The sequence below is a fragment of the Primulina huaijiensis genome, unplaced genomic scaffold (genome assembly GCF_012295235.1).
Source record: "Primulina huaijiensis isolate GDHJ02 unplaced genomic scaffold, ASM1229523v2 scaffold37751, whole genome shotgun sequence".
In the NCBI taxonomy this organism is placed as follows: Eukaryota; Viridiplantae; Streptophyta; class Magnoliopsida; order Lamiales; family Gesneriaceae; genus Primulina; species Primulina huaijiensis.
Genome location: NW_027358824.1, coordinates 20,399 through 33,057, shown reverse-complemented (window position 1 = coordinate 33,057; position 12,659 = coordinate 20,399). Strand labels below are relative to the sequence as shown.

Genomic DNA, 12,659 nt, shown 5'->3' with positions numbered 1-12,659 from the left:
ATTGTCCTGGTTTCTTTTGTCAGTTTTTTCTTAGTTTGTGCCTATGTTTATCCACCTCGAAGTGCTGCAGCATGTTATATATTCTCATCCCGTGGTTGCAAGGCATTAGAAAAATGGCTCCCACCTGCTCCTGCAAGAGAACTCACCGATGATGAAACAGCTTCACGTGTTGTAATTAGAGACATTCTTAATGTTCCGCTTACCGTATCATCAAATCCAAAAATAGCATTCATGTTTCTTACACCAGGTGCATTACCTTTTGAGAAGCTATGGGATAAATTTTTCCAGGTATTCTATTTTTAATGCTAAGATACTGGTCTTGATTAATCATTTGCTGCATTTGTAATTTTCCCAGCTAACTTTTGCATAAAGTGCGTCTTTTTGTAGTTATGCCAAGTTTAGATGTAAGGCTCTGAACGTTCCTGCCAGTGGTACATGCATCCATGTTGAGCTGCATTCAGACCTTTCGTTTCCTATCAGCCACAATTCAATTTCTGAAAACAACAAAATGATTGAGTAGCTTATGTGTAGATATGCATTTGCTTAATTCATGCTAGTGTTTGCAATTATCTGGTTTTCTCTGTCAGTGATTCAAAACTGTAGCTAGATTAGAATTGAATAAAGTTATTTTGAATGGTTAGCTTCATCTATGTAATGGTTGGTGAAAGCATGCCAAATGCGTGCTTAAAAGTGGATCCTATGGCAGAGTGAAATCAACTCAAATATCTAGCTTTATCAGTGCTATGATGTGTCAAATGATGGCAATGATGCAATTAAAAAGCTGAAACATATACTCATATAATATTTTTTAATTTTTCCAGAGTTAGATAGGATAGCTCTCCTCATCCGAGGAGCACCACTCTTGTTCCTTTAACTTCAGTTTTTAGCACATATCAAGACTTTAAAAATTTGTATTCATCTATTGAAATATTGAATAATTTACCTTTAGATGTAAAAAGTGGATCGATGCTAACCATTTGGTTAAAATATCCAAGCCCGTTCCTTCTAGATTAAAAGGAATCCCTAGAAATCCAACAAAGAAAGTGAATAGAAATAATACAAGTAAAGGAAATAGAAATACCATAGTATTCTCCGATTCATAAGATAGGATTAAGACTTTATTCTCAATGAACAATAGCAACAGGTTGTCACTTGGTCCTTTTTATTACGTTCTCATCACTTTGATTTGTTTTTTTTTCTTCTAATTTGAGTGTTCAAAAATAGTCAAACCAATCTTATGAAGTTGGTACCCCTGTATTGTAGAATATTATGTATTTATAACAATAGTTTACTGCTAGGAATCGTTTGAGCAATGTACAGAAATGCCATATTGAGTGTAAGCCTTTGCCAACAGTCAAAGAAACTTATCATTTTCTTTTTCATTTTGCTGTACCTGTGTCCTCTTTATAATGAGAAAATTTGTGAACTATTTAAAAATTTCAGTTGTAGATTTCATTCTACTCCTGAAATGTTTGAGCGATATAATCAATCCAAATTTATATCCATTGAATAGATTTTGTTTTCAGAATAATGTTTCTTTGGCTATAGTATTGTCTTCCCCAAAATGGAATGAGTTTCTGTGAAGATATAAGGAGTTGTTTTGGCGACTTCTGAAGCTAAACTATTATCCATCTATCGATAAAATGCAACAGTGTCTAAAATTTGGAAGGTGGTAGAACTAGAATTTGAAACCATGACATTTGGCAAAATGTTTTTAGCAGCATCTGGTTGGCAAGTTTTCTTATTGCTTTGCAGACTTCTGAAATAGAAGGGTTCCACGTGACTTCAGACTTCTTTGTTTTTATCTTTCTTCTTTTTAACAGTTGAATTTTATCATGATTTTTTTATATAGAATATAAATATTGGAAAGACTGTTCTCTTGATAAATAATGCCTTCAACTAATATTTTGAATGCCCGCTTACTTCTTCCCTTTTCTCAACTATTTTATCGATGATCTTGTTTTTTTCCCATGATCCTCTTCCCAAGTTCAAATGGAACGCCTCTTGTGCATGTATAGAACATTAGCATTATAATGTGCCAATGAACAATTGATACAAAAATGGCCTGCAAAAGATTTTTTTATTGAAATAGTGAAGCGTTTATACTATTGTGTATTAAAATAGTTGTTTAATACCATGAGCGCCTGTAACTCACTGCATTCACTTCCAAATTTTTCATCAACAGGTTAGCAAGTCTAAACCTTATGTTTGAAATAGAGCTGTAAGGTCATTGCATTTTGATAGGTTGAGTATGTTTCTATACTACATATATACCTTGACATTTATTGGGATCAAAATAAATGTCATGACTCCAGCTGGACCATGCAAATATTGACTTTATCATTAAAAGTAAGAAGGTAAGGAGAGAGATATCTTAAGTGCATCAAATTTGAAAAGGAAATAGCATGAATTATGATATGTTGATAGGCAAGACCATTTCTTGATTATTCTGTAGGTTAACTAAAAATTCAAGTGGCAAGCCCTTCATCCACAATAGTGAAACCACTAAAATCTTATTCAAAAGTGATGAATCTGGTCAAGTCTTTTAGTTGAACGATAAGCGCATGAACATTCTATTTATTTATTGCTATGTTTTGCTGGTCTTATATTCACACCATTTGCTGATATGACAATTTGTTACTGTTCAATTTGGACAATTTTATTTAAAAATTTGCAACTTCCCTTTATTGTCAGGGCCATGAAGGTAGATTCTCTGTATACGTGCACGCCTCCAAGGATAAACCTTTGCATTTTAGTCGTTATTTTATTAATCGGGAAATACGCAGTGGTGAGGTTGGTTTTCACTTCTTTACTCATAAATATTCAATGAAATTGGAAAAATATACATGTTTTTGGCTTGTGCTGGCATACAAGATTCTAAAAAGCATGAAACTTGACGAAACATTAAGGTCAAACTTTAAGTTTTACAAACTCAAGTGAGTTTAGTACGAGATTAAATATGCAAAAATGTTTTTATGTTTTATCATAATCTTAATTATATAAAGTCAATCAATTATCAATAGATCAAATAATACATAACATGCAAAAATCATAAGCTTTCTTACTTTCAAGAGTAACCATGAAATAATATAAAAATCAAAGTTCATGATTATGAATTAACCATCGACACATGAATGCGTACCAAATTTGCTATAAACTCCATACAATAATAGAAAAGTAGATAACCAAATATTACCGTTTTCAATGAAAATTGCAGTTGGAAACCATATATTATAATAGTATGGGGCAAGTTTTATTTCTGCGACTTTAGGGTTTATTTTTCATTTTTTTTTAATCATCATATTTATTATTCAAAACTTAAAAGTTAATTTTTATTAAACAAATAAAATAAAAATTAACTTAAATTTTATCTAGAAGGCTTGTATTTTTTCACCCTTAAAAGTGGTCAGCCAATATTTCTTACTCTTGTCCAAATCAAAGCTTTTTCTTCATGTTATACGCTTAATCCATGCTTTTTAGAACACTACTATCATATAATGTGAAATATTGATTTTATGCGAGTAAAAGAAATTTTCAGATCATGTTGCAGTGAAAATTTTGCATGTCTGTTACTTTTCAAATACAAATGTCAACATTGTTGTGGTGTTAACCTATTAGTGTCACACTATTTGTGGTGGTCCAAATGAACTTTCACTAATTTGTTTGTTACAGTTCTTTCCTTTGTAACTACAACAGACCTTCTTCCCAAATCTTGTGTTCTAAGAAATAATAAAGTTTATTTTCCTTGTTAAATTATTGTTTGATATGCCCTCTTTTGTCAATTGGGCAATTGTTTTCCTTTTTGGACACTGAAATTTTGTTACATTTAATAAAATGGCAAATTTCTTCTCAAAAGTACCCAAACATAAAAGCAATGAAATGATCAATTATCACTACATTTATTAAGAAAATTGTGAGGTGTTTATTCACCCCTCTAAAGCACCTCCACTGATCCTAACAAGTGGTATCAAAGTGGGTTTCTTGGCCTTCGAACCAATATAATTTTATGGCATCTTTAAGCAAAATCCCAAAGAAGAGTTTGATGACTGGAAGATCAGAATGCAGGCACATCTGACAGCCCAGGACGACGACATGTGATACGTCATCACTGACGGACCAATTAAAATCATGAAAGTCAATGCTGCATTAGCCATTTTAGACGGTACACCACAGATGATCGAGAAGCATAGATTAGAATGAGCTATTGATAACAAGAAGACAAACCTAGATAATGTGACAAAAGGACATATCATACAAGAACTAGAATGAATTCAATAAGTATACTGGGTAATTAAACAACCCAACATGATCTCTTAGAAGATCTGATAGAACTTGACAAGAGTGCTTCTGAAAGTTTTCAGCAACGCTCTTAGAATAATAACAATTGATAAATCTCGTAAAAGTTTATTTTATGCTGAGATGATTACTAGATTTTTATAGATGATGTCCAATATTCAGATTTGAACGGCTATAAATGACTTGTATTGATGCCATAAATACAATCGTACAATTTTATCAAGTGTCAGTCAAGATTGTTCAGAAACAGAAGGCGTCAATTAATACTTGACACGTCTGTCAGAATAATTTCCATAATCAGCATTCTGAACATTCTCTGAGTATCTGATTTGCTATATCAATGCTTCAATTAATACAACGAACCCGATATTATAAATGATTGTTGACAATATCAGTAGCCACGGAAATAATAACCGAAGAGTGCTGAACTTATCGGCTACTAACTACTGAATTTTTCAAAGTGCTGAATTTTAGTAATACTGAAATAATTTCTTAAAGAGAGTACATCATCATAACTTTAAATGTTCCAACAACATTTGAGGGCATGGTCTAAGGATACCCAAAGATCGAATCATTGACTTTTTTATCCTTGTCTTAAACCTTTGTGCCAATTCAAAATGGCAATTTTGATGATGATTTTTTGTTTATGCCGAATCTAGTCCTTTTGGTTGATGGTTCACAATTTCAGGTAGAATGGGGAAAAATTTCGATGGTTGATGCAGAACGGCGGCTTTTAGCAAATGCACTAAAAGATCAAGACAACCAGCACTTTGTATTACTTTCTGACAGGTTGTAGAATAATGCCTGTAAAAGTTTTTGTTACTAACTTGTGACTAGAGTTCACAAATTTGTACTTATTGAGAATTTCATGACTGCAGTTGCATACCCCTTCATGATTTTGATTATGTGTACAACTATCTCATGTACGCAAACATAAGCTTCATAGATAGGTAAGTCACCTATTTTCTGTTTTTTCTTTTTCATCTTATCATCATCAACATTTTACCCTTGCGAGGTATGTAGGATATGCTCAAGAATTTTGTTTAAACTTGTAGCTAAAGTACCAGCTACATAATTGATTAAAGAACTGAAGCATAACATAAGATTGAGCAGATTATTCTATTTGCTTTTCAAAATTTAAACATTACAGTGCAAACAGAGCAAGAATTTAAATTGATTTGGTTGAAGTGATTGTTTAATGAGCTTACCAAGTCGATCAATCTAAGATTTCCAACTATCATATATGTTACTCAAACGTATAGGAAGAATTACACATGTGATTGATCAGATAAAAAATTCAATTTATTTGTGTAACAATTGCAATTTTCCTCTCTCTGATGGTCACACGCCCATTTTTCTTTATTTTTTTTTCCAAGCAACTTTCATTCATGTGGTGAGAAATATTGTCAAAGAAGTGTAGTAATAGGCAGAGTATTCATGTGTTATTTTCTTTTGGAATTTTATCACCTTTGTTTTTTCTTGGTCTAAGATGACTTGCTTGATCATCAAGCAGATCTAAAACAAAAATTAATGTGTAAATACAGTTTATTTCATGTATGTAATTATGTCTCCAAAAGCTTTACATATGAAGCATCAACTCCACTATGTTGCTAAGCTAGCATCCTGTGATATGATCTATAAGCATATGCCTTGTTTTCTGCAGCTTTGAGGATCCTGGTCCTCATGGAAGTGGCAGGTACATTGAATACATGTTACCTGAAGTTGAGAAGAAAGACTTTCGAAAGGGTGCACAGGTGTGGCTCATATTTGATTCCTAAATTTATATCATAAAACAATGGGGAATAAGTGGAGCAAGCTCCCTGTTGTATACGAATACAATTATTTTAATTTTTCAGGTTTATTTTACATTGAGAATGTTTCAAGTTTATCCCTTTTTTAAATCTAAAATCTAAAATTAGATGTCTTACGTAAATGTTAACTCGCTGCTCTTCATCTCTTTAGTTTTTCTCGTGATAATGCTTCTCTTTTGTGGTGCTATTCAGTGGTTCACGATGAAGCGGCAGCATGCTATTATAGTTATGGCTGACAGTCTCTACTACAAAAAATTCAGGGATTACTGCAGGGTTGGTTCAATTTTTTCTTGCAATTTAAAACTTTAATTTTAACCCATCACGATTTTGATTGATGATGTATGTACACATTTTTGGGTCGCTTTCCCGTTGCAAGGGCATGGATGAGTTGTTGGGCGTACTCATTACTCTACTTTGATTCACATATCCTGAGCAAACTATAATTTTACTATGTGGTGGCTTAAGGATTACCATGTATTCTCACTAAAGCTGGAATTCCACATGAATACCTTGATGACTTCTTCTTCACTGTAGGAGACCATTACCATGTATTCTCACTAAAGCTGGAATTCCACATGAATACCTTGATGACTTCTTCTTCACTGTTGGAGACCATGGAAAAAGAATTAATTTATGAAAGCATTCACATTGAATGTCGATGTTTCAGCATTAAACGTTACTTGAATGGAAGTGACATTTCTCTAGAACAAAAGATATAAATTATAAATGGTTATGAATCTGGAATTCTGGTCAATATTAAGGCTAGGAGAAGGTGAAGATGGCTTTTTGTTGTTAAAAGCTTGGAAATTAACTTGCCTATTTATGTTATTGTTTCCACAATATAAATTTGAAGATGATGCATGCAGCTGAACCCAGACCAGCTTTGGATAAGGCATGAACTTAGTAAGCTTGATCAGTTGTTTGCTCGTGATTTACTTGTGGTTTTCCCCATTTTTGGCTATATTCATGGGCATGCTATAATTTAAGAAGTCGGTTAATCATACGCGACTCTGCATAAAAAGGTTGATTTAACATACCAAACAACAAAACTTTTATTACTTACTTCCCTGAAATCTCATGTATCCCTATTACCAATCATTATTTCATTCAGTAAAGGAGATATGTGGATCGCTTGGCTCACGCATCTTTAAGCGTTTTGCGCTTTCTCACTGCTACTACCAAGAACTTTTATCTTTAGATTGTTTATCCAAATTTGAATTGTATCAATTTCTTTCTTTTGCTTTTGTCTATTGTTGTATAGTGAATTAGATATTTACTAATGGGATCCATTTCCTTTTATCAATTTCTTTCTTTTGCTTTTGTCTATTGTTGTATAGTGAATTAGATATTTACTAATGGGATCCATTTCCTTTTATTGAACAGCCGGGAATGGAGGGTGCCCGCAACTGCTACTCTGATGAACACTATTTACCAACTTTTTTCTCTGTGAGACTTGTATTTTCGATTTTTTAGTTCCTAATATTTCTTTCTACCTTACCCTTCCATTCTTTCATTTGTTTAACTAGTTGGATTTTCCTCTCTTTTTAGATGCTTGATCCTGCAGGGGTCTCCAACTGGTCTGTTACACATGTTGATTGGTCCGAAGGGAAGTGGCATCCAAAATCATATGAAGCACAAGATATTTCCATTGAGCTAATGAGAAACATCACAGTATGGGTCCCCTCTTTTTGGAGCTTTTGCATCAACTGTAGCCATAGATTACCTATGCCTGACCATCTAAACTTTTTATGGGCTGTAACTTTTCTACTGAATTTAATTTGGATCAGACAGTTTTAGTCTTGAGCACAAAATATTTCTTCTTATGTCGACTTCTTCTCGCCGAGTTGACTAATATTACAATCTGCAACTTCCAATTTTGTTTTTGCAGTCTATCGTAGACAGTGTCCATGTCACAAGCGATGAAAAGGTTAGTAATAGTATGGTTCAGCTGAACTTTATCAAATTTTCTTATGTTATAGATCCAGAAGGAGGCTAACAGGGGCAGTAATTCGACATCCCTCTTAGATTCTCATATAAATCATATATTATCTATGCATAAATTATAATTCACCTCTCAGATTTGTTAAGTTATAGTTCGCCCAGTCTTCTGGCTCTTTTATCTGTTGTGCATTGTCAATATTCTAATGAAAACTCTTCTTATGTAGTGTAGAAAGAAGTTCAGATCAGACCTTGTGTCCTTCATGGAGATCAACAGCCGTGTTATTTATTTGCGAGGAAATTTTTACCTGAATCTCTAAATAATTTGATGCAACTTTTCCCTAATTACACATCTATTAGACCGCTCGTACGCTGATTCTTTGGTTGATTCAAATGTTGTATTCGATCCCCTTTGCCTCCACATATCGTGTAGCTTCTGATGTTTGTAAAGATCCTTGGCTCGCGTACTCCACAACAAGGCTTATATTTAGCAATGCAAAGGCAACCAGCAGAGACTGAAGGAGAAGAAAAGGCCGACTTTGCCTGGGCACAACATCATTTAATTTGATTGATGTCTTAATTGGGATTCGAAAGAGTTATGGGGACTTACAGCTACGCTGTTAGAATGATCATTGTAGAATTTGATTATAAAGTTGCAAAAACAGCCAGCATTTTATAAAAAAATTGGTTTGTTGCATCAGTTTTTCTTGATTATAGTGGTATTTACAAACTTGAACTTATTTAGCTCTGGTATATTATTGTTTAGTTCTGCAAATGTATACTGAAAATTTGGTCCTCTATCATTATTTACAATTACATTGATTTAGGGGTATGCATCCGAACGATTCTTTTATTTGGAATGATATTGACTTGGGATCAATTTTAGTCGTTGGATGGAGAAATTTGATCCGGAGATTATTTTAAATTTGTTTAAAAATCTCAGTTGATATATTCTAATATTTTGAATTTCCGGACACCAAAACAATGTCTAAATCATACAACTAACTACACCAACTACCCTGCGTTCTCGTAAGAAATGCTTTCTTGTAATATAAACTCCCTGTAAGATGAATCGAACTCATAAACTTGATTAATCGTTTACATTTAATTAGCTAAACTTTTACCATCATTAAAGGCTCATTGAACTATCGTATTTAATAAGTAATTTATATGATGAAAAATGTTATATGTATAATGATGATTACTTACACACGGTTTTTACATTGTTTCGAGATTACAAAAATGCAAAAAGTTTTAATCATTCACAGCAGATGTTATTTATTATCAATAATGGTTGTAACAATATTGTTATGAACTATTTAATACAGTTTTAAATTCACATCTAAACCACTATTAAAACTCCTAAAACTGAACGTAATCATTTCAATATTTTTCAACTTGAACGTACAATTGAATTTACATCTATAATTTCAACAATTTTTTTCTCCATCCAAACTGAAATTCTATACATCCCAAAATTTCAAAAAACTTGGTTCTGAAAAGACTACACCAACACTTTATACATAATTTCTCACTTGGGATCAGATGATTGAATCCCATGGCTCTTGAAAAATTCTCTGAATCCGTAAGCACTGAGGTCATAATTGAACTGCCAAAGTAACCGAAGAGAAATCGTCATCATTATCGGATAAATAAAGAAACACAACACAAAAGAAATATTTCCCAAAAAAAGAAAAAGAGACAGGCCACAACTAGACATGTTACTGACAACGATAATGGCGATACTATTGAGACGATTTTGGATTGGTATGGTTCAATTATGTTCTAACCCAAAATTTGTTTAATCCTGTTTGGATGTGGTCTGATAACATGCCTAAATCCCTAGCTATCACAAATCTAATCATATGCATGATAAGTTCAGAATTCAGAAGGCTTACTGGCAAAACTTTGACGGAGTATTTTGTTGTATTTGGATCAACAACCTTTCCTTGATTAGCTGCCTGCATAGCAATCCCTCTCACTCTTTAGGCTCAGAATTAGACAGTAAAATATTGTGAAAAGATAAATTTACCTGTTCTGGGCTGTGAAAGAGAAAATGTATTGTGAAAAGATAAATTTACCTGTTCTGGGCTGTGGAAGATCTCTATGAATGGATACTCAGTCTTCTCTCGTGTTAAGCAAAACCCAGGATATTTCGGGCACTCAACCTTTAAAAAACCAGAACAAGAACCAAAATTCAGGATATTGACAGTGAACTAATTTCTGCTATACAAGGAGTGAAAGAGGTAACATACAGGCATAATCAGAACTACTTTTTAATACAGGTACTAATCTGTGGTATATTCAAGAGGTAACACATACACGCATAAATTTGACGTGCGGATAGAACTCAGCTGCAGCTTCTTCCAGTACTTTGTCAAGACGTTTTGTGAGGTTACACCTGCAGCAGTAAAAACTTAAATGTTTTGTAAAACAATACATAATTTACCGGTAGAACGAAGTGAAAAAATTATGCCGATAAACGTTTGCAAATTACTTGATCGTAAATGCAACCACCATGGGATGACCATGATGAAGGAGTCGCACGAAGTCACGTTCCGAAGTAAAGTGAATGACTCTTGATGGTCCAAGATCCTTCGGAAAGCCAGTGTAGTACCTACAATTATAATGATTCACATAGAATGAGATAACGAAAGAATGCATCATAATTTAAGAACTAACATATCAGTTGCATCTCATCGTAAAATGAGTGATACAAGCTGTGGAGCCTCATGAAATAATCTCAGGTGATACTTGTTGAGTTAAAACAAAATTGATTTCTCATTTTCCTCATAAAAACACCAGAAAAAATCTCCCAGATGAACTAGATTCTAGATATACTTGAAGTGTGTTTAGGAATGTGTTCTATAAGATTTTAAAAAAACCCAGCAAATCGCGTACTTGCAGGATGAACGAAGACTAAGCATCATCTTGTGAAACAACGTTGTCTCTTCCATTCTGCAGATCTTCGGATAATAATTCAAATTTTTCCTTAAAAAATAGTCGAACCTACACCAGTCTCAGGATATCAAATGCATCGCTGTGAAGTCAAAATAAGACCATCCAAAATTTGAAAAAATGAGAATTGATCCAATGGTACTCGAAATATTCAACCACTAGCATCTACTGGTACAAGCGCCATTGAGAGAGACGATTTCCCGTACAAAGAAGGAGATGATTTAGGGTTGGGGACAGCACGCACATTTGGGCTTGGTGGGCCGCTTAAATAGAAGATGGGCTTGCGTGTTAACAAAATTAAAAACTCTAACTTCAAAAAACAACTTTTAAGTACTTTTTTAAAACTGTTCTTGTACCAAACATTATAATGTTTAAGAAAAATGTTCTTAAAAGAGTGTTTTTGATCTATTAACTTCTCAAATAATATATATATATAGATCAAAATTCTCAAATAATATATATATATATATATATGAGTTAGATATATCACATTTCACGTCAAAATCGAGAATGAATTCGTTCACTTTGCACAACTTATGACGATAAAATGTTTTCCATATCCGAATAAATTTTATATTATTTACAACATAGACCTGTTTACCAAGATGGGTAGCTTAGGCCAGGGAATTAATGTTATTGTCTTGGGTAGATAGATCGGAAACCACTTTTCCAAGACGTCAAATCATACGAGCTTGCAGGATATGAAACATATGTGTTGATTTAAGCGTCTATGAGCGAGAATACTGTCTATAAGAGTGTTTTCTTGGTAAGTTTTTTTGTGTCAAATTACTGACGTTGCATCGCTTGATCTGATTTACTAAATGGTTGTAAAAGAGTGACGTCAGATCTTAACGAGTAATATTGTCTCTGTTAGAGACATGACTGACGGTATGAAATTATAAGACTGATCTCTTAATAATATAAGACAATACCCGCAGATAGACATATACATCTACGGACTCATGGACCTAACAGTTCGACCTATTAGTACCCAAGTAGGTGCATTTTGCGGTGTCACGAATATAAGGAAATAAAACCGCGCCTTTGTTAATAGCTATATCTTTTGACCTAGTGGTAAACGCTTTGTCCTAACAATTGGTATCAGATTGATGTCATGAGTTCAAGTTTCCCAAAAAACTTATTTATATACTTCTTGAAGGTGGGAATACTAGGTTAAGTGTGCATGAGTGACAGTAGTACTGAGATGAGTTACTTCCTATAAAGTTCTCGTGCGTCAAGTCGTTAACGTTGTCGCTCTTGATCAGGTTGGATGCGTGTGTCATAAAAGAGTGACGTTAGATTTTAACAAATAATATTAGCTCTGCTGGGGACATGGCCGACGGTAGGAAAATGATAAGACTGATCTTTAATGAATATGAAACATCACCATCAGATAGACATGCACCTCATGGGCCTAACAGCCCGACTCATTAGAATCCAAGTAGGCACGGGCGGAGCCATGTGTTGCTCCCGCCCGGGTGACTTGTTTTTTCCGATATTTTTTATATATAAAATTTTGTCTTATTTTCTGGTTGCCTGGGGCTCTATTTGTCAATATTAACTCAACCATAATTTAAAAAATTCTATCCCAAGTAGAAATGAAAACCTGACTCCGCCACTGCAAGTAGGTGCACTTTACGTTGCCACGAGTATAAA

The 12,659-nt window shown here is 33.7% G+C and overlaps 2 protein-coding genes across 2 annotated transcripts; one reads left to right on the top strand and one right to left on the bottom strand.

The window, feature by feature from the left end:
* Nucleotides 1–6: 6 nt before the first annotated feature.
* LOC140968653 (glycosyltransferase BC10-like) lies at nucleotides 7–8,452 on the top strand. Its single transcript, XM_073429677.1, has 10 exons — nucleotides 7–288; nucleotides 2,695–2,793; nucleotides 4,985–5,085; nucleotides 5,175–5,246; nucleotides 5,960–6,050; nucleotides 6,300–6,380; nucleotides 7,491–7,553; nucleotides 7,656–7,778; nucleotides 7,996–8,034; nucleotides 8,278–8,452. Exons 1-10 carry the CDS (start codon nucleotides 232–234, stop codon nucleotides 8,419–8,421), a joined length of 870 nt encoding a protein of 289 aa, XP_073285778.1. The 5' UTR covers nucleotides 7–231; the 3' UTR covers nucleotides 8,422–8,452.
* Nucleotides 8,453–9,398: 946 nt separating this feature from the next.
* LOC140968654 (uncharacterized) lies at nucleotides 9,399–11,234 on the bottom strand. Its single transcript, XM_073429678.1, has 6 exons — nucleotides 10,947–11,234; nucleotides 10,543–10,662; nucleotides 10,368–10,446; nucleotides 10,127–10,213; nucleotides 9,944–10,006; nucleotides 9,399–9,654 (listed from the first exon to the last, which is right to left on the bottom strand). The coding sequence occupies exons 1-6, from the start codon at nucleotides 11,000–11,002 to the stop codon at nucleotides 9,577–9,579; spliced, it is 483 nt and encodes a 160-aa protein (XP_073285779.1). The 5' UTR covers nucleotides 11,003–11,234; the 3' UTR covers nucleotides 9,399–9,576.
* Nucleotides 11,235–12,659: the final 1,425 nt, after the last annotated feature.

Coding starts and splice junctions, on each gene's coding strand:
- LOC140968653 (XM_073429677.1), top strand. CDS start 232: ATGTTTCTTACACCAGGTGCATTACCTTTTGAGAAGCTATGGGATAAA. Junction 289..2,694: donor TATGGGATAAATTTTTCCAG/GTATTCTATTTT, acceptor CTTTATTGTCAG/GGCCATGAAGGTAGATTCTC. Junction 5,247..5,959: donor AACATAAGCTTCATAGATAG/GTAAGTCACCTA, acceptor TGTTTTCTGCAG/CTTTGAGGATCCTGGTCCTC.
- LOC140968654 (XM_073429678.1), bottom strand. CDS start 11,002: ATGGAAGAGACAACGTTGTTTCACAAGATGATGCTTAGTCTTCGTTCA. Junction 10,663..10,946: donor AGTCTTCGTTCATCCTGCAA/GTACGCGATTTG, acceptor TTATAATTGTAG/GTACTACACTGGCTTTCCGA. Junction 10,214..10,367: donor CGCACGTCAAATTTATGCGT/GTATGTGTTACC, acceptor GGTTTTTTAAAG/GTTGAGTGCCCGAAATATCC.